The sequence below is a fragment of the Equus caballus genome, chromosome 2 (assembly GCF_041296265.1).
Source record: "Equus caballus isolate H_3958 breed thoroughbred chromosome 2, TB-T2T, whole genome shotgun sequence".
In the NCBI taxonomy this organism is placed as follows: Eukaryota; Metazoa; Chordata; class Mammalia; order Perissodactyla; family Equidae; genus Equus; species Equus caballus.
In genome coordinates, this window is record NC_091685.1 from 57250353 (window position 1) to 57267135 (window position 16783).

At 59.4% G+C, this 16783-nt stretch overlaps 2 protein-coding genes across 9 annotated transcripts; both read right to left on the reverse strand.

The window, feature by feature from the left end:
- Positions 1 to 295: 295 nt before the first annotated feature.
- Positions 296 to 16783, reverse strand: HR (HR lysine demethylase and nuclear receptor corepressor). 8 transcript variants are annotated; one of them, XM_005607658.4, is made up of 19 exons: positions 16203 to 16783; positions 14272 to 14921; positions 12747 to 13536; positions 11300 to 11450; positions 11034 to 11221; positions 9405 to 9572; positions 8314 to 8403; positions 8021 to 8136; positions 7113 to 7194; positions 6575 to 6738; positions 6225 to 6461; positions 5907 to 6072; positions 5642 to 5711; positions 5310 to 5440; positions 5068 to 5187; positions 4854 to 4969; positions 2644 to 2808; positions 2085 to 2213; positions 296 to 1900 (listed from the first exon to the last, which is right to left on the reverse strand). In XM_005607658.4, exons 2-19 carry the CDS (start codon positions 14881 to 14883, stop codon positions 1838 to 1840), a joined length of 3558 nt encoding a protein of 1185 aa, XP_005607715.2. In that variant the 5' UTR covers positions 14884 to 14921; positions 16203 to 16783; the 3' UTR covers positions 296 to 1837. The 8 variants fall into 8 exon arrangements, 4 of the variants coding, with proteins under 4 accessions (XP_005607715.2, XP_070112090.1, XP_070112084.1 ...); XM_070255989.1 differs by lacking the exon at positions 16203 to 16783 and adding an exon at positions 8813 to 8857 and having other exon boundaries at positions 9405 to 9569; positions 14272 to 14883; XM_070255983.1 differs by lacking the exon at positions 16203 to 16783 and adding an exon at positions 8813 to 8857 and having other exon boundaries at positions 14272 to 14883.
- On the reverse strand, positions 16374 to 16478 carry HRURF (HR upstream open reading frame). Its single transcript, XM_070256015.1, has one exon. It carries the CDS (start codon positions 16476 to 16478, stop codon positions 16374 to 16376), a length of 105 nt encoding a protein of 34 aa, XP_070112116.1.

The window sequence follows — 16783 nt, forward strand, 5'->3', positions numbered from 1 at the left end:
CTGCGGAGTCCATTAAGCATGAAGATTATACAATAAATAAGGCAGCTTGAGGCAGGAAACTTGGTCCAAATCCCAATTTTGCCAGTAAAATTGCTGTGTGACCTTGGGCGACCCACTTAACCCCCACCTGACTGTTTCTTCTTCTGTAAAATGGAAACAAATGGTGTCTCCCTCAACGCCTGATCAGGGAGGAAATGGATCAGTTAGATGAAAGCAGGGCACAGTGAAGAGTAGCAGTTCCTTATTTTTTTTTTTCTTTTTTTTCTGTCCCATGAAGAAATGAAAATAACCTAGCTTTGCAAACAATGAAGAAACCTAATTTTTAATAAGGGATAGTTACATAAATCACAGGGAAGCCACTTATGGAACATAAGCAGCCATTTAAAATGAAGGTCAGGTAGCAACACAGAAAATGATCACAACACAGTGTTAAAGGAAGAACCGAGTACAAACACACCAGCTCAACTGTGCGTAAGTCAGATCCTTGGAGAAAACGCTAGAAGGAAGTACACCAAGATACTGATTGTGGTTGGGTTGGGGGTGAGTGGAGGTGGGCTTACAGGTGACTTTTTCTTATTTTCTAAATGTTCTGAAAGTATATTACACTTATAATAAAAAATTTTATTTCGTAAAAAAATCCTGTGAACCACCACAGCAACAATTGGGTATAACAAGAGTCGGGGCATGCTGGGCTTGAGATGGACAAGGGCAGGGGAGCGGGCAGAGCCGCATCAGAGGGCCTGGGGGTGGGGAGGGGCAGTCAGCGGTTGGGCAGCAGGCTCAGTCCAGGGCAGGGTGGTGGGCCTGGGGCACCAAGAGCAGACGGCTGGGCAAGGTCTCCTGGGCCACACTCCGGGAGCTCCAGGTCAGGTCAGACAGGAGAGAGGGAGTGGCCTGGAGTTTGCGGGGAAGGGTTGGGGCTCCAGATCTCTGCAGCCCATGCTGCGCAGGGTGGCCACCTCACTGCTGCGCCCCAGGGCTCTGCCTTGCCTGCTGTCGCTGTCAAGAGCATCTTCAGGGGCAGCCCCCTGGAAGGCTCCATCTGCTGCTCAGTGGGTGGTAGGGACCCAGGCCCTCCAGAAGAAGAGCAGGTGGGGTGTTTGAGGTCCCTGTCACCCCGGCCCCAGCACCCATCCATACTCTCCATTTCCATGTCTCTCCTCCCTCCCCAATCCATGGGGCCTGCAGAAGCAGGGCCAACCACACTGGCAGCATTCACAAAACAACAGACTTTAATGGAAATGATGAAGGAGGGTGGCAAGAGGAGGGAGCAGAGATAAGGCATCACCTATATCATCCCCTCCAGCCAAGCCCGGGCAGTCCCCTGATGCCACCCCTCCCCACACTTCACAGCTCTCTGGAAAGAGGGCAGGATTTCGGCAGCCCCTTGTCCAGCACGCCTGCAGTAAGGATGTGGGTGGTGCAAGCAGAGCTTGAGTCAGAGATGGGATGGCAGAGGATGAGGCAGCAGAAGGTGTTGCTTAAACCAGAATGATTCCCGAGGTCCCATAAGGAAGGGCTGTTTGTCTCCTGGGTTGGGGACAAGGGCTGGAGGGAGTCAACTATCCCCAGTGTGGGTTTGGTACCGTGGAGAAGGGTGCAGGGGTGGAGTAGGCACTAGCCTGTGCAGGGCAGCGAGCTGTGGTGGCACTGTGGCTGTTGGCTTTAGAGCCCAGGTCAGGGGAGGGGAATGGGGTGCCCTGCTTGTGCCCAGAGTGATGCTTGTGGGATTCACCAAAAGTCCCCACGTCCCCCAGCATCAGTCCCTGCTAAAGCTGTACCTGGGCTGAGCACTTGGCCTACCAGCCCTACCCCTACCCCAGGCACCTGGCATCCCCTATTTAGCCTCCTGTAATGTTCTCACAGCCACCTTCACTGCTTGGAACACAGCCCAGTCCATCTAGGAGAAAGAGAGAGGACAAGGGGTTTTCAGTCACGTTCCTGGGCCCTCCCCCAAAGAACGCCCTTCCTGGGCCCAGGCTGGCTGCCTGCTTGGCACAGAACTGGATCTGCTATGCCACCCCAGCTGTGCCGCGGGGGAACCTGGGCAACACACCCAGCCTCCTGGCCAGTGTCACACTCACCTGGGCATAAAGCAGGCGGCAGTCGGGGGGCAGGCTGGGTCCCTGGTGGCAGAGCTGAGCAGAGAGGGCAGAGGTCTCGGGGGACAGGAAGTGCTGAGTGACGTTCACTGTGCTTACCAGGCCCTGCACCTGTGCCAGGGAGGAGGGGGCAGGAGGGTCAGCAGAGGCTCAGGATGGCCATCCTCCCCCTGCCCCTCTGGTCTCTACTTCCTATAATGACCCCCACCCAGTTCTCCGAGAGCAGAGGCCCTGGATCCAGCACCAGGCACCCCAAAGGGCATGGCCAAAACCAGGACAAGGGGATGCCAGAGACAGCACAGGCAGTTGGCATCTGAGGACACAATGCCCAGTCTGCTTGATGACTTCAGGACCGCTCAGCTTCTCCAGCACTTCCTCATCCCTGCAATGAGTGCCTTACTTCCTGCCATGCCTAGCTCTAGGGTATTGAGAGAGATGAGGCTGTAAGAGGCTGGCAGATGCTGTATCACTGTGATGTCCATTCTTGCCGCTTCTGAGATTCTGAGCTCTCTGCAGAGCCCCTGGTCCACTGGGGAAGCACCTGGTGGGGAGCCCCCGCAGGCACCAGCACAGCCTCTCCAGGGGCCTGTAGCAGGGTCCAGCAACTCACGCCCCACTCCTCCCGCAGGCGCCGCCGCAGTCCTGCGTCCAGGTAGCAGCTGCCCGGGGTGCCAGGCTCCAGGGTGCCTGCGCCAGCCGGGCACACCTCAAAGAAGAGAAGGGGCAGTGAGCAAGGGGCGAGGCAAGGGCAGTCTGCAGCGGGACGGGCGTGGGCTTCCCGGAGGCTAGGGGCATGGAAAAGAGCTGAAGTGGTCAAGTCTTGAAGGGCCGGCAGGGGAGGACTAAGGGCTGGGAGAGAAAGGGGCTGTAATGGCAAGGGGCTGGGGCCATGCAGGTTGGCAGAACAGAGATTTGTCTGGAGGAGTTTAGAGGAAAGGATTGAGGGCTCCGCGGCGGGCTTCTAAATCTCCGCTTTCCTGTGGCTGAACGCCTTGAACAGCCTCTGGGTCCCTGGCCCTAGGCCCTGGCTCCCTCTCTCAAAGGTCCCCCTTTCTCCCAAACCCAGGAAGACATCCTGCATTCATCTCAACTCATAAGCCGTCTACACTAGGAGCTCTTAGCCTGGAGTCCTGTGAACATCCTGAATTGTGCACTAAATTGTGGGTGAGTAGGGAGCTGTACGTCCCTGGGGAGACAATCTAGAGCATGCATCAGATCCTTCTAAGATACCAGATCCAGAAAAGGCAGGGTCACACAGAATTGTGGATGGACACCAGTGGATGGACGGGCTTGCCTGTCCAGGCTGAGGCCTCTGAAGCAGGCACAGCTGTGGGGGCCTTCACCAGCCCAATCAGAGCAGGGAGCAACTTGGGCAGACAGGGCCTTGTGGAGGCCAGAGAAGAAGATGCCCAGGAAGCACCTGCAGAGGTGAACACCTGACACCTGCATCGTGCTCCAACTGGCCACCAGCTAAATCCACCCCTTTAGCCAGGACTTCAGCAGTTGTCCCTGGGCTTAGGGCTCAGGGCTCAGGGCTCCAAGATTGGGCCATGGAGAGTGAGGAGGCTGGCGAGCCAGGTTGGACCCCAGGGTAGCCCCAGGCAGGTGCCCAGGTTCTTTGCCCCCAGAGGTTCAAATCCATCCTGGAGCTAGCAGCAGTGTTTCCCAGGCCACCCAGTGAGAATACGCCCCTCAGATCTTCCCCATGAATCATCGGGTTTGGCTATATGGGACTGCCCACGGCCAGACACACCCAGACTAGACGAGGCCATCTGTGTGTGAACATGTGCTTCTGTCTGCTCCCCTCTGCGTGTTCCAGCATCTGCATGTGTATCTACAGATCCATGTGCGTCTGTTGATGTGTCTGCAGATGTGCATGCCTGTGGGCAGGAAGGTGGTGCCGGATAGCCATGTTGACATCTGCATGTCGTGTGTATGCATGTGCCTCAGCAGGAGTGACACATGGTGGATGTCTTTTCCCCTGGACAATCAGAGCTCAGTGGACTTTGGAGCCACTGGGCTGCCCTAACCTTAACACTGGCCTCCCACCTCGCCCAGCCCCTGGAGCTTCCTGCCTTCTGCTCACCCCCTCCTCTTCTCCTTCCCCTGCCCCTTATTCTGGTGCACTATCTCCCTCCACCAGCCACGCTGCCTCCCTCAGCCCTCACCTGCTAGCACCCTGAGGAGCCCCTCCTCATAGGTGTGGGTGATGGAAAGGGGAGCAGCAGGGGGGCATCTCACATGGGCTTCCCTCTGCCCTCTGCCAGCCCCGCCCGCCCAGAGCCTGAACGGGAGGCTGCCTGCCCCCAGGAGGAGCACAGTGTAGTGACCTGGGGCAGGAACAGCCATAAGCTCAGGTGCCAGCTCCACTACGCTGCCTCAGTTTTCCCATCTGCACAATGGGAAAGCAGCAGTACCCGCCTCACCGGGGGGTTGTGACAATAACTGAGAGAATGTACCCACAGCCCTTACATAGCCCCCAGCCTGCAGCAGCTCTTACTTTCACTTCGTCATCAGGTCCTGCCTCAACACCCCGCTCCTTCTGTGCCCACCCGCAGGGCTCCCACAAGGTCCTGGTCTGCCTTCTCTGTAGCTTTCTGAGTCGAGGCTGTCCAGCTCACCTGAGCGGGGGGGAGCGAGCACACGGGGTGCACACACAGACAGGGAGAGTTTCTGGGGCTGGGAGCCCCCACTCCCAGGGAGCAGGAGGGCTGGGCAGGGCAAGGGGAAGGCTCCCAGCTCCCTCCTCACCATATGGAGAAAGCGGCGGATGCGCTGGGCGTCCTGCGCCCGGAACACGTGCCACACAGTGCTGACCTGGCTGCCTGGAGACCAGAGGCCCTCTCCGTCCAAGCCTGAGAGGAAGTCTGAGGGAGAAAGTGGGCTTAGGAGGGCCCAGGGTGGGCAGAGACAGGACCTCGTATCTGCAGCTGGTCCCCACCCCTGCCTCCAGCCAAGGACCCACCTTTCTGTGCCCGGTGCCAGGCAGGCAGTGGGGCTTCAGCACGCACCAGGACACTGACCAGGTCAGTCACCTCTACACAGAGGTTCTTGGTCCCTAGGTGCCCACGGTGTGGGCTCACACCTACATGAAAGTGGAGAAAGGACAGTTGGGAACAGGCCCTGAGACCTTGACACAGACACATGAGTGCCCAGAGATGACAGGAATGGGGGTAGGGACTGGGCAGGAGTGGAGTGGGCACTCACCATAGGCTGCCCACAGCTGGGGCTCCAGTGCACGCAGGGCAGGGCCCGGGGGGAGGTAGGAAGCCAGGTTGAGTTTCCCATGGTGGGCACAGTACTCTGGAAGTGGCAGGCTGGCGGCCAGGTTCTCCACCCTGTTGGGGGAGTGGGTCACACCCAGCAGGCTCAACCCAGGCACCAGAGACCCTGCCGAAGCCCTCCACTACTGGGGTAACTCCCAGAGGCAAGTAGGGAGCACTGAGGGTCATGGGGTGGGGAGCAGAGGAGGAGAGGAAGGATGGCAAGGGGCCGGGCGGTGGCTGGGGTGATAGGAGCAGCCCTGGGTGCCTACACACCTGCTGGTATCCTCATCCCCCAGAGTTGTGCGTAGCAGGAGGACGGAGCCCTCATCTGACTGTGGGCGAACTAGGGGAAGAGACAGAAAGGTCACTGGCCCAGGGAGGAACCTCCTTGGCCCAGAGGCCCCTGCCCCAGTGGCAGCAACAGAGTCCAGTTTCAGCCCTGGGCTCTGCTTCCAGCTGTCCCCAGGGTCACTCTGAGACTTTGTTGCCACCAGGCTCAGGCCCCCAGCTCCTTCTACTGGTTATCAGGGATACTTACCCTCAGGCCGAGAGAATCCCTCCCAGAATGCTGTGCTGCCTAGGCTTGTGGGCTGGGGAGGCCCGAGGGGGGTCAGCGCCTGCACCTGGCCTCCAAGCGCCCCAAGAGCTTCTGTCCCCCACAGGTTGACTTGCAATGTCCTCTGAATCCCTGACACCAACACAGGCTGCAGTGGGGAAAGGAAGGGGATGTGAGAAGATGGACGGGGTGCCCACGATGGCAGTAGAACAGCATGAGGACTCCGCCTGGCCCTAGAGACCACAGCCCTGAGGGCAGGCGAGGCTGTGAGAGCTGGGAGGGGGGCCGTGGGGAGCTCACCTGACCCTGCCTCCAGTGCTCCTGGAAGAGGTGGAAGCCACGCCGAGGCCTGGGCTCCTGCAGCCACAGCAAAGCCCCGGGGGGAGGCAGCCGGGGCCGCACGGGGGAGAGGGGCAGGCCCAGGCCCTTGCGCAGGCTTGGTCCAGCCCGCAGCCCGGGCCCCAGAGCTTTCTCCTGGATCTTGCGTTCCACTACCTGCGCAATGATGCTGTCCAGGATGTTGGTGATACGGTCATCCTGCAGGGAGGGAGGGTGGGGCAGGAGGGCTCAGGATTTGCCTGACCACACAGGAAGGGCCAGCCCAGCCTCTGTCCTCGGGCCCCCAGCCCTCCCTCCATGCCCTTGCTCACACTGGGCAGGGCTGGAGTGACGGGGGCAAAGGCCATGTGTATCCGCTCGTGCCCCAAGCAGAGCTTGACAGCAGTGGAGGCCAGCAGTTCACAGAGCGAGGGACAAGGCAGGGGCCCTCGGCCAGCACGGTCCTCTGCTGAGGTATCTGTGGAGTCTGGGGTCTCTGTCGGGGAGGAAGACGGTGACGGGCTTCACCTTTCTCTTGAGGCTCTACTGCCTGCAGCCCCTTCCCTTGTCTCCCAGCCCAGTCTGCTCTCCCCTCACTGGCACTGCCCACCTCAGGTCTGCTCTGGTTGCACTCGCCTCCCACCACTGGCTTTCCTGCCGGCAGCTCCCCCGCTGACAGGGGCTCAGAAGGAGGGGGCCTGGTGGGGAGGGGTTAGGAGGCTTGTCCTAGATTGTATTCAGATTTGTTTTCTCTGGAATGACTTGAGAAGAGTGACAGAGAGTATGTGGGGAGGGGATGGCTAAAGCAATTCCAGTGTCTCCTGGGGACTCCAGCGCTGGTCCAGCCTCAGCAAGGCACAGGCCGCTCACCCGCTTTGATGTCCTTGGTCCTGCTGGCATCCCCGTTGCAGGAAGGTTGTGGAGTTGGGGGAGTTTTCTCTGTCAGCTCCTTCTGTTAAACCCACCCACCACCCCCCAACCCAACCAGAGATTTAAAAATGGCCAACACAACTCAACCCAGTTCAACCCACAAGTATTAACAATGGATTCTTCTAGGTCCTAAGATGGTGTCTACAAGGAGCAGAATGTTCTATGACACAATGTTAGGTGGACAAAGGTTGCTCATGGAATTCTACATGCAGTCCAGTCTACAGTAGACCAAAGCAGACTTGAATACATGTATAGGCAAACGACTGGACAGACGTGTCACAACGACAATGGCAGTGTGACAGCTCCTGTTGTTTTCTTCCTTGTACTTGTCCGCAGTTTCCAAATTTTCCACAGTAGGTGTGCAGACAGTGTTTGGTACACAAAATGCATTCAATAAACTATTTTTTGAATGAATGACTTTTATAAAACATGAACTTCATAAAAACTTTGTAAAATGCATACTGAGCACCTGCTGTGTGCTAGGTGCAGTGGTTACTGAGAAGGGGGCCAGCGCTCGGCCTGCAGGAGCCCGTGCCTGGGCGTGGAGAGGCAGGAGGCGCCGGCAAGCAGCCCTCGCATGATGTGCTAAGCGGGAACGCGCGCAGAGTGGCTGGGAGCTCTGGGCTGCTGCTGGGTGGGCTGACGTGGGGCAGATGCTAGAGCTCACTCCACAGATCCTAACCCCCGGGCAATGCGAGAAGTAGCCTGATTTCACTCAGCTTCCGTGTCCCTCTTCGTCCCCATCAAAAGGAAAGGGCCAAACCTGCCAAGGTCAGTACCTTGCAGACACGATGCCCGACCCTGGGGCCCAGCGGTGCTCTGTGCCTGTCCCATGCCCTGCTTCTTACCTGCTGTCCCCCATCCCCAGGGGCCCACACCCGGGCATCAGCTTGGCAGGGGCAGTGTCCCCGGATGTCAAACTTGACCCAGGCCTGGTGCATTGCAGTGCTCAATTCTGCCAAAGCTGTGAGGGGAGAGGGGAGATGGAGTTTGGTGGTGAGTGTGGACAGGAGGCCGCCCCTGTATGGCTTGGCCTCACCAACCAGGAGGGCATGGGATCTGGCTGAGGGACATCCACACAGGAGGCTGGTCTCTCCCAGGACCCGCCCTCTGCATGCTCCATCCCTCCAAAATGGCTCACTCTGGCTGGAGACAAACTGCGTGAGCATCAGGGAACAGGCCCTATGCCCAGCCTCCTGGGCACACCCCTCCGTGGACTGCTCCTGAGAGCCTGTGGGGTAGCAAGGAGACACTGGGTCAGGAAACCAAGGGAACCACAGGTTAAGGTCAGGGGAGAAGGGCAAGGGCATGACATCTAAGTCAGGGGCTCGATAATGGACGAGACACGGGCTTTCTGGGAAACTCGGGCTCATAGTGACAGAGGATTCTCTTTGCTTGCAGAACGCAGAGCCTTTAATATGCTGATAAGCGTTGCAAGACACCAAGATGATCATGTGGGATACAGTGTTCCAAAACGTTTCTGACCCTGGAACTCTTTTTGGCCATGTCTGTTGGAACATTGGGAAATTTCAAGCCCTCAGGTCACCAAGCTGAGCCAAGGGAGAGAGAGCTGAGAACCCTGAAGAGAACGGGACTTGGAGTCAGAAGATCTGAGTCTAAATCCTGGACACAACACTTACTGTGTGACCTTGGACAAGTCACCCAATCTCTCTGATTTTTCTTATCTGGAAAATGGAGGCAATAATACCCACTTCACAGTGTTGAAGTGCAAGCTGAGCAAAGTGGGAGGCATAGGGTAGGCCCTTGACTTCCTTTTTTGTTTTGTTTTGTTTTGAGGAAGATCAGCCCTGGACTAACATTTGCTGCCAATCCTCCTCTTTTTGCTGAGGAAGACTGGCCCTGAGCTAACATCCGTGCCCATCTTCCTCTACTTTATATGTGGGATGTCTGCCACAGCATGGCTTGCCAAGTGGTGCCATGTCTGCACCCGGGATCCGAACTGGCGAACCCCGGGCCAGCATAGCGGAACATGCGTACTTAACTGCTGCGCCACGGGGCCGGCCGCCCTCGACTTCTTTTAAGGGTAGGCGAGGACACAAGTGTGGCCCTCTGATCCAGGGGGAGGGGAAGACCTGCTCTGAGGGTCATTGAGCAGTGGGGCTGAGGCTGGGGCTGAGGAGAGGCAGCCACGAAATGGCCACAGACCTCAGAGCAGTCCCTCCGAGGCCCCGTCCCTGCCCTCCCACCTTCGGCTCCCAGCTCCTTTCCTACCTGCTTTCTCCCTGGCCCTACCAGCGCCCGCCATGCGACCACAGGCCACACACAGCCGGTGGCTGCAGTGGGGGCATCTCCAGTGGGTGTTGAAGAGTCCGTGGTGGCAGCGGTTGCAACAGTGCGGAATGCCTGGGTTGTCCTCTGTCCCGACCGGCCCCTGGCCTGCTGACCGTGGGAGAGAGCAGGGTCAGAGGGGGCTCAAGCCACAGGCCCCTTTTGATGACCTCATGTGGGAGGCCTCCAGGCAGGGATGGAGAGAAACAGGGGCAGTTTCCACTGAGCGGCCGCCCCAGAAGGGAGACAGGCCCCTTACAGACACCCTGGCTTACTTGACTGCCCCTCCCTGCAGCATGGGCACCTCCAGCAACCCACCCCTGGGGAAAATGCAGGCCTCCTCTCCCCAGGTCCTGCTCTCTGGCTCCCCATGGGCCCTGAATTACCAGCTACACCACTTCCAACACACCCTTCACCGGCCTCCCTCCTGCCTGAGGTGGCTTTTCTTCAGGGGACTCTGTATGTTAGAAGAAGAAACCTCAGGAGGCCAGTCCTTCCCTCACCCAAAGTTTCAGACAAAACCCTCATTGGTAGGTGGAAGGATGCCAGTGAGCACACATTCATTTACTCATTCAACAAATGTTTGTCTTGTCCCGGGTTGGGTGCTGGGGATTCGGAACTGGTCAGGACTTGGTGCTCACCCTCCCAGCGCTCATATTCCAAAGGGGGAGATAGGCCCATAAACATGGCAATGAGTATGGCACCACGGGGCGGGGACAAGAGTGAGAATGGGATGGGAGGATGAGGGTGGTGATTATTGGGGCTGCTGAACAAATGGGCCCCAAGTGATGAGTAAGTTTTCATTCACCAGGTAGAATGGGAGGAGAAGGGCTTTCCAGACAGTAGGAACAAGAGTGCCAAGGCCTGAGGGCACAGACAAGCTCAGGTGAGCCCAGAAGGAGGGCGGGCGATGATGCGGTATGCCGGGAATCTGGGCTGAGGGAGTGGCAGGGGAAACAGGGGCCAGCTGAGGAATGGGGAAGGGGCTGGACTTTCTGGGATAAGAGGGAGCCACCAACAGGCGTCCACCCAGGGAGTGACAGACCACAGGCGTGTGTTTCCCAAGACCACTCTCGCGGTGCTGTGAAAGGGGTGCAGGAAAGGGAGCATGGAGCCAGAGGGACGAGCTGGACGCCTTGTGCTCCACCAGCCTCTAACCTCAGCCCAAACCCTACTCGCCTCCACGGGCTGTGAGCCTCGCCACTGGGATGCCTTCCTTAGTGCAAAAACCCTCAGGGAGCTCCTCTACCCTCAAGCACTCTTGCAGACACTTGGCACTCAGTCTTATTTCCCCAGCAAGCCCAAAAGCTCTTAGAGAGTTGGGCTGGACCAGGTTTACACCTTCCCAACATCCCCCACCCAGGCCAGAAACTTCAGAATGTGTGTTGACTAAGAGCCTTAGCTAAGAATAAGGGCAAAGCAGGGCAGGAGCTCTCTCGAGCTGGCGGCTGGACGGGCAGTGCTGGTGGGAGAGAGGGGCCCACCCCAGCCGCCCCAGCCTCCTTGTGAAAGCACAATGACCACAGGACCAGGCCCTCCCGGGATCCTGAATGCCCTATGGGTCCTGCTCACCTTCCCGCTGTGCCCAGGCCAGGGCCTCTCTCTCCCTCCGCAGCAGGCGGCACAATCGGTCCCCCAAACCACTTAGCAGGTGCTTGGCAAGGCCTATGCTGAGCTGGACCTCCAGGCCAGACCCTCTGCCCTCCTCAGAGCTGGCTGCCGAGTCTTCCTCCTGCTGCTGCTCCCCTCCCAGAGGCAATCTGGAGACAGAGCAGAGGAAGGTGAGGAGGGAGTCCTGAGCGGGAGGGTGCTGCGGGCATCCAGGGACAAGGGCTCACCTCGGTGCTTGCTGGGAGTGGCAGGCCAGCCCTCCTGCCTCTCCAGCTGCCTGGGTACAGCTTTGGCACTGAGCAATGCCTGCCGGGGGAGCCGAGCAAGGTGCTTCCTGAAGCCCTGGGTCCTGGAGGCTGGTCTTGCCATCTCGAGGTCCTGAGGGGACAATGCATCTGGTCAGAAGTCTGGGCTTCCTGGGCTTATGCAAACCCAGGACCTGCCTTAGCACTCAGACCACCCATACTCAGAACCAGCCCAGGCCTATGAGGTCTGATTTGGAACCAGCAAGAGTGAACCAGGCAGCTAGAAACTTCATTAAAAAGGCTGAGTGGGGAGCCTGACAATGCCCTGACAGGGACTGCCGGGCCGGGAAGAGGGGTCTGGGGTGCTGAGCCCAAGGCTGGGGCAGCCGGGGCAATCGTCCTGCCCCCAAGTGCAGGATCCAGCCAGTGCAGACTTTGGCGAGCTCCTCCGGGGGCTTAGTGATCCCGTTGGCTGAATGACAGTGTGAGGAGACAATCCCAATGTGGCTGGAGGGCGCTGGAAGGTGAGAAGGCCGGAGAGTTTCAACACAGGCCACAGGTGCAGTAACCCAAGAAGGCACAGGGGCCAGCAGCTTCATAACCCAGGCAGAGGCTTGGGAGGGCGTGCACAGGGCCACATCAGGTGCAGGAGTGCTTGGGCACGGCCATCAAGAGAGTCCTGATCCAGGCCCAGAAGTCCAGGAGGCCAACAACTGAAGTGATCTCAAAGAACTGAGGCTGGGGCCGACAGTGCTGGAGCCCTCCAGGAGGGGCGCTCCGTGACAGAGGGATCCAGGATATGCCTACGGCCTCACACTGGCAGAGTCCAAACCGAGTTTCCATGATCCAGCTGGCCAAGAGAGCAGTTGCTTGTTCCTGAGGCAGGACAAGGGGTCCTTCAGGAGACACAGTCCCCCAGATGGGGATTTGTAGCACAAATAATCATAAAGGTGAATGTTGTTGAGTGCTGATTAAGTGCCAGGAAGTCTTCAAAGCACTTCAGGTGAATGATATCATTTTCATCTTCACAGCAGTCTTATGAGGTACGTCCTGTGTTTATCCCCATTTTATAGATGAGGAAACCAAAGTCCAGAGAGGTGAAGAAACCAGCCAGAGGTCACACAGTACCAGATGGCAAAGTCAGAACCCAGTACTCTGACTCAGAGCCCATGCTCTTAACCGCATCATTACACTCCCACCAACACACCATGGTTCAGAGGAGGCAGATGAAAACAGAAGCCACTTGCTGGAAGGCTCTGGCCAGTAGATGCTAAGGAACTCCCAGAGAGCTATCACAACCCAGTGGGAACCAGACAACCAGGTGTGATCCACTCACAAAGGACCCACTGAGCCCACTGCCCTGCAAAGCCCCAGTCCTGGCTGCCCCCTCCCACACAGGGCCCCTTGCAGCCCCTCCCCGACCCCTTACCTCTGCAGTCATCATGCTGTTCTGCCTCCGCCTTGTTCCCAAATGATGAGTCCAGCACCTCCTGCCAGCTTCTGTCCCCCTGCCTGGCACTGCCTGGGAAACGGTCAGGGGGTCGCTTGGCGGCTGGGCCGCCCACTGCTCCCCGGACCTCAGGGCTGCTTGCCCTCTTGAGGGCCCGCAGTTGGGCAGCTGGGCGCTCCTCATCCCCAGGGAAGCCGCCTGGGCACCCAAACTGCTCAGAGTGTCGCGTGAGCCATGTCTTCTTCAGCTTGGTGTGATGGCTGGGCGGGCAGGCCCTGGGGCCAGGGGCCCTGTTGGCTTCCTCGCTGGATTCACTAGGCCCACTGGTGCCTGCCTCTAGGCCCTCCTGGCACTTCCCACAAGGGCCAAGACCTCCATCTTTAGCGGGTAGGGGAGATGAACAACAGCCCACTTGGGTGGTAGGAGGCCCAGGAGAGGGACACCTTGACGTGGTTGATGGCTGCAGCTGGTACCCAAGGCTCCCACCCCCTGGGACAGCCCAGACATTGCCAAGAGTATGAACGAGGCCTGGGGGACAAGTGGGCCAGGGGGTCCTGGGAATAGCGTCTGGATGCCCCAGAAGAAGTGGGCAAAGATTCTGATGCCTGCCGACTCCTGTCTCTCCATCCCTCTGGTGGAGTGAAGGGCGTTCCACCTCCCCAGTTCTCTGGAGATGCCCACCAGGGGCTAAGCCAAACAACCCAGATTCTGTGCTTGGCATCGGCTCCTTTGCCAGCCTGAGAATGCTTGGATCCTTGTGGTAAAAGCCCTAAAGAGAGGAGAAGGGATTAAGCTGGTGCTGATTTCGGTTCCTAGTGCTTAAAAGGATGAGCAGAACTGACCACCATCAGGCACGCACCTGTGTGGCCTTAAGGGTTGTGAAAATACTGAAGAACTCACAGGCCAGTTCATCAGCACTGCTCTCTTAAGTGCCTCCCCGCTGCCATGGCTGCCCCCAGACGCTGCCCCAGAATTTCTCAGACCTCCCCACAATCCAGCAACTAAAAGGTCAATGCCTAGCCCAGCCAAAGGGCCTCCAGGATTGATTCAGATTGTCCGATGCCCTGTACCACACTGGTTTTAAAATATTTTAAATCTCATCCCTGGGCGTGCAGGTCACCTCTGGGGGAGGTGCCAGACACAGACCACGGGGCCACCTGCACATTCCACTCCCAGATGGAAGGCCTTGTCTGCCCTCCCCAGGGCAAGACCACATGTTCTGAGGCCCCTGTTCCCAGGGCCTTGTTCTGAATGGACAATGGGTGAGTCAAACCCTGAAATGGCCTGAAGGCAGGAGAGGCCTAGAGAGAGGGAGCTGCTCAGGGGAAGAACTTCGTGGGGTCGACTTTGTCAGAGCTGACAGGCTCCTCTACCTGGGTGCTACCTTATCTTCTCATCAGAATGGACAGGCCGAGGTGGTGCGGCCCTGGTAGGACTGCTCGGGGACTGCAGAGCTGCCTCACATGGCCTGAGCCCCAGGTACCTTCTCTGCTCCAAAACTTACCTTGCTGCCTAAGCTGAAGGCAGAGGGCACTTTGGGCTGGCCCCCCGAGTACACCCAGGGGTGTGTGGCAAGGGGCCAGTCACATGGACGCTCTGGTGGCAGGCTGGACACTAGGTGGGGTGGCAAGCAGGTGGGCACCCAGAAGGGGGCTCGCTCCAGGATCTTGGTCTCCAGAAAGAAGGGGCAGTGCAAGGGCCGGAAGGCCACAGGGTCACTCTTGGAATGGCCACCGCTATGCTCAGGGATCAGGGAGCCATAGCGAGGTGGGTACACAGACCCACAGAATGCCAGGGGATGGGTGAGCACTGCCTCCTTCCAGCGCAGCCCCTCCTTGCTGCCCGGCCAGCTGGCCTTCCTCTCCCCATTCTGGGGGCCTTCGCCCTCCACCAGTGGGAGTGTGTCCTTGGGGCTCTGGGGGAAGCCAGGGGGAAGCCAGGAGTCTGGGGTACTCAGGAACCCCCTCCAGAAGGGAGGAGGCTCTCCTAGGCACAGTGCCCCACGGCGTAGGCTCTCTCGCAGCTGAGTGTCCAGCTCCTGTCCCACGTTGCTGTTCTCAAGGGCTGTCTTCTCCCAGGCTGGGGTCTCCTTCAGGAAGCTGGGCATACTCTCCATCACTCTCCTGCCCTCATGGGGCTCTCCCAGAGGGGTTCCTGGAGCATAAACACCAAAACATGAGCTTCTTAGGCACGTGTCCCAAGCACCCTATTGCCCGGTGCAGAATGGGTACCGCCCTGGCAGCACCAAGACGGCTCAAACCAGTAAGGCAAGTGCCAACCCACAGCTGGGCTCCATGCTGCCTGCCCACATGCAGCTTGAAGGACCCGTCTGGGTGGGATGCTCCAGTGTAGGGAAGTCACCCCTTCCCCCTAATGCCTGGGACTTGACAGCCCGCCTAGGCCACAGCCCCTCAGCAGAAACTGCCATTTCTAGGATGACATGTCCTAGCCTCGCTGGAGCCTGGCACCTGGTCACAAACCATGGGGAAGGACAGGGGCAAGAACCCAAAAGATGAGCTTAGAGGAAGGTACTGCTTGGGGAGATAAGAAGGCTGGATGCTGGCTCTGACTCAGTCACTGGCTATGTGTACTTGGGCAAGTCTTGTCACTCCTCTGGGCCTCAGTGTACCCTTGTATAAAATAAGCCTCAGAAATCAGCAGTCTCAGAGGCCTCTTCCGGCATTGCAGTCTGTAGTTCTGGGGTCGCTGCTTGCCCACCCCGCAAACCCCCCCCCCCCCAGGCTTGGAGGGGTGGGAAGTGCAAGCAGCATAGGCTGGAGTCACTGGGGAGAGCCCCCAGGCAGGGCTGCTGGCTGGTATCTCTCCCCACACCTGGGCAGCTCCCAAGCCGGCCTCTTCCCAGCACTCTATAGTTTCTTGGCTTCTGAGGCAGAGTCCCAGAACAACTGCTGGGGGCTGGGATCTCCACTGCGGCCCCCAAGGGAAGGAGAAGGGGATTAAGAGGCCTCAGCTGGGACGGGTCAAGCTGCCCCAGTCCAGCAGGCAGTGCCAGGGCCGCCGGCAGCCGCTGGTGACTGCAGCCTGGCGAGGGGAGGGGAGGAGGCGGGGAAATCGGGATGGGCCCCAGACAGAGGCAAAGGAGGGAAAATTGAACGTGCGTGCAAAGGACCAGGATGACAGGTGGCACCAGAGCCCCAGCGCTCTCCTAGCGAGGCGCCCTCGGCTGCTGCTTGAAACCCCAGAAGGGGGGTTAGGGAGCCCAGGGAGCCTTGACAGAGGGCGCTCGGGTTTTCTGGGGCCACCACTCCGACGCGATCCGGCCTCGGTAGGCATCCTAACTTTCAGATGTGTGGCCCAGTCCGAGGAGGAGCACGGAGAACCTCACTCCCTGCGTGCGGCCCGGGCTCGGCTCAGAAATGCCCGCTACGAGCGTCTCCCAAAGGCGGGCCCCTGGCGCCCCGTCTCGGGACTTACCTGGGCTTCACGGGATGGGCGCGGCGCAGGCGGCGGCGGTCGTCGTGGCCGGCGGGCGCCCGCTCCCCATGGGCCGGCTCTGGGGCCTCCCGGCCGGCGGGCAAGGACTCGTTCTCCCTCTCTCCGCTCAGTGCACTCGTGCGCTCTTTCCCCCGGGGCGGCGGGGGCGCTCTAGGACCGCAGGTTGGAGGGGTCGGACTCCGGGATCTGCAGGATGCGGCACACGGCGCGGATCGGCCGCACCAGCTTCTGGGCCGAGGCCGTGGGTTGCGCCATGGGACGCCGAGACTCCGTGCTGCGCCGCGGGGAGGGCCGGGCTGGGGCTGGGGAGCGGGTGCCCCCGGAGGGTGAGAGGGAGCCGGGCCGGGGGGAACGCGCGCCCCGGGTCGGAGATGGCCGAGTTGGGGGAAAGGCCAGGGGCCGGGGGAGGGGGTCGTGCCTGGAAGGGGGGCCGATCCCGGGACCCAGTAGAGAGGCACCAGCGAGGGCGCAGCAGGGCACAGCGCAGCTAATGGAGGGAGAGCGCGGCAGAGAGCGCAGCAGGACCTCTGATCGCCATCGCCAGACGCGCAACTGAGAGT

Bases quoted from the DNA above. Each gene is read 5' to 3' on its own strand.
- HRURF (XM_070256015.1), bottom strand. From the start codon at position 16,478: ATGGCGCAACCCACGGCCTCGGCCCAGAAGCTGGTGCGGCCGATCCGC.
- HR (XM_070255983.1), bottom strand. From the start codon at position 14,883: ATGGAGAGTATGCCCAGCTTCCTGAAGGAGACCCCAGCCTGGGAGAAG. The intron at 6,462-6,574 runs GTGAGCAAGGGC...CCCTCCCTGCAG, and splicing joins TCACTCCAGCCCTGCCCAGT to GATGACCGTATCACCAACAT. The intron at 5,441-5,641 runs GTGTGTAGGCAC...CTCCCCCAACAG, and splicing joins GGGGATGAGGATACCAGCAG to GGTGGAGAACCTGGCCGCCA.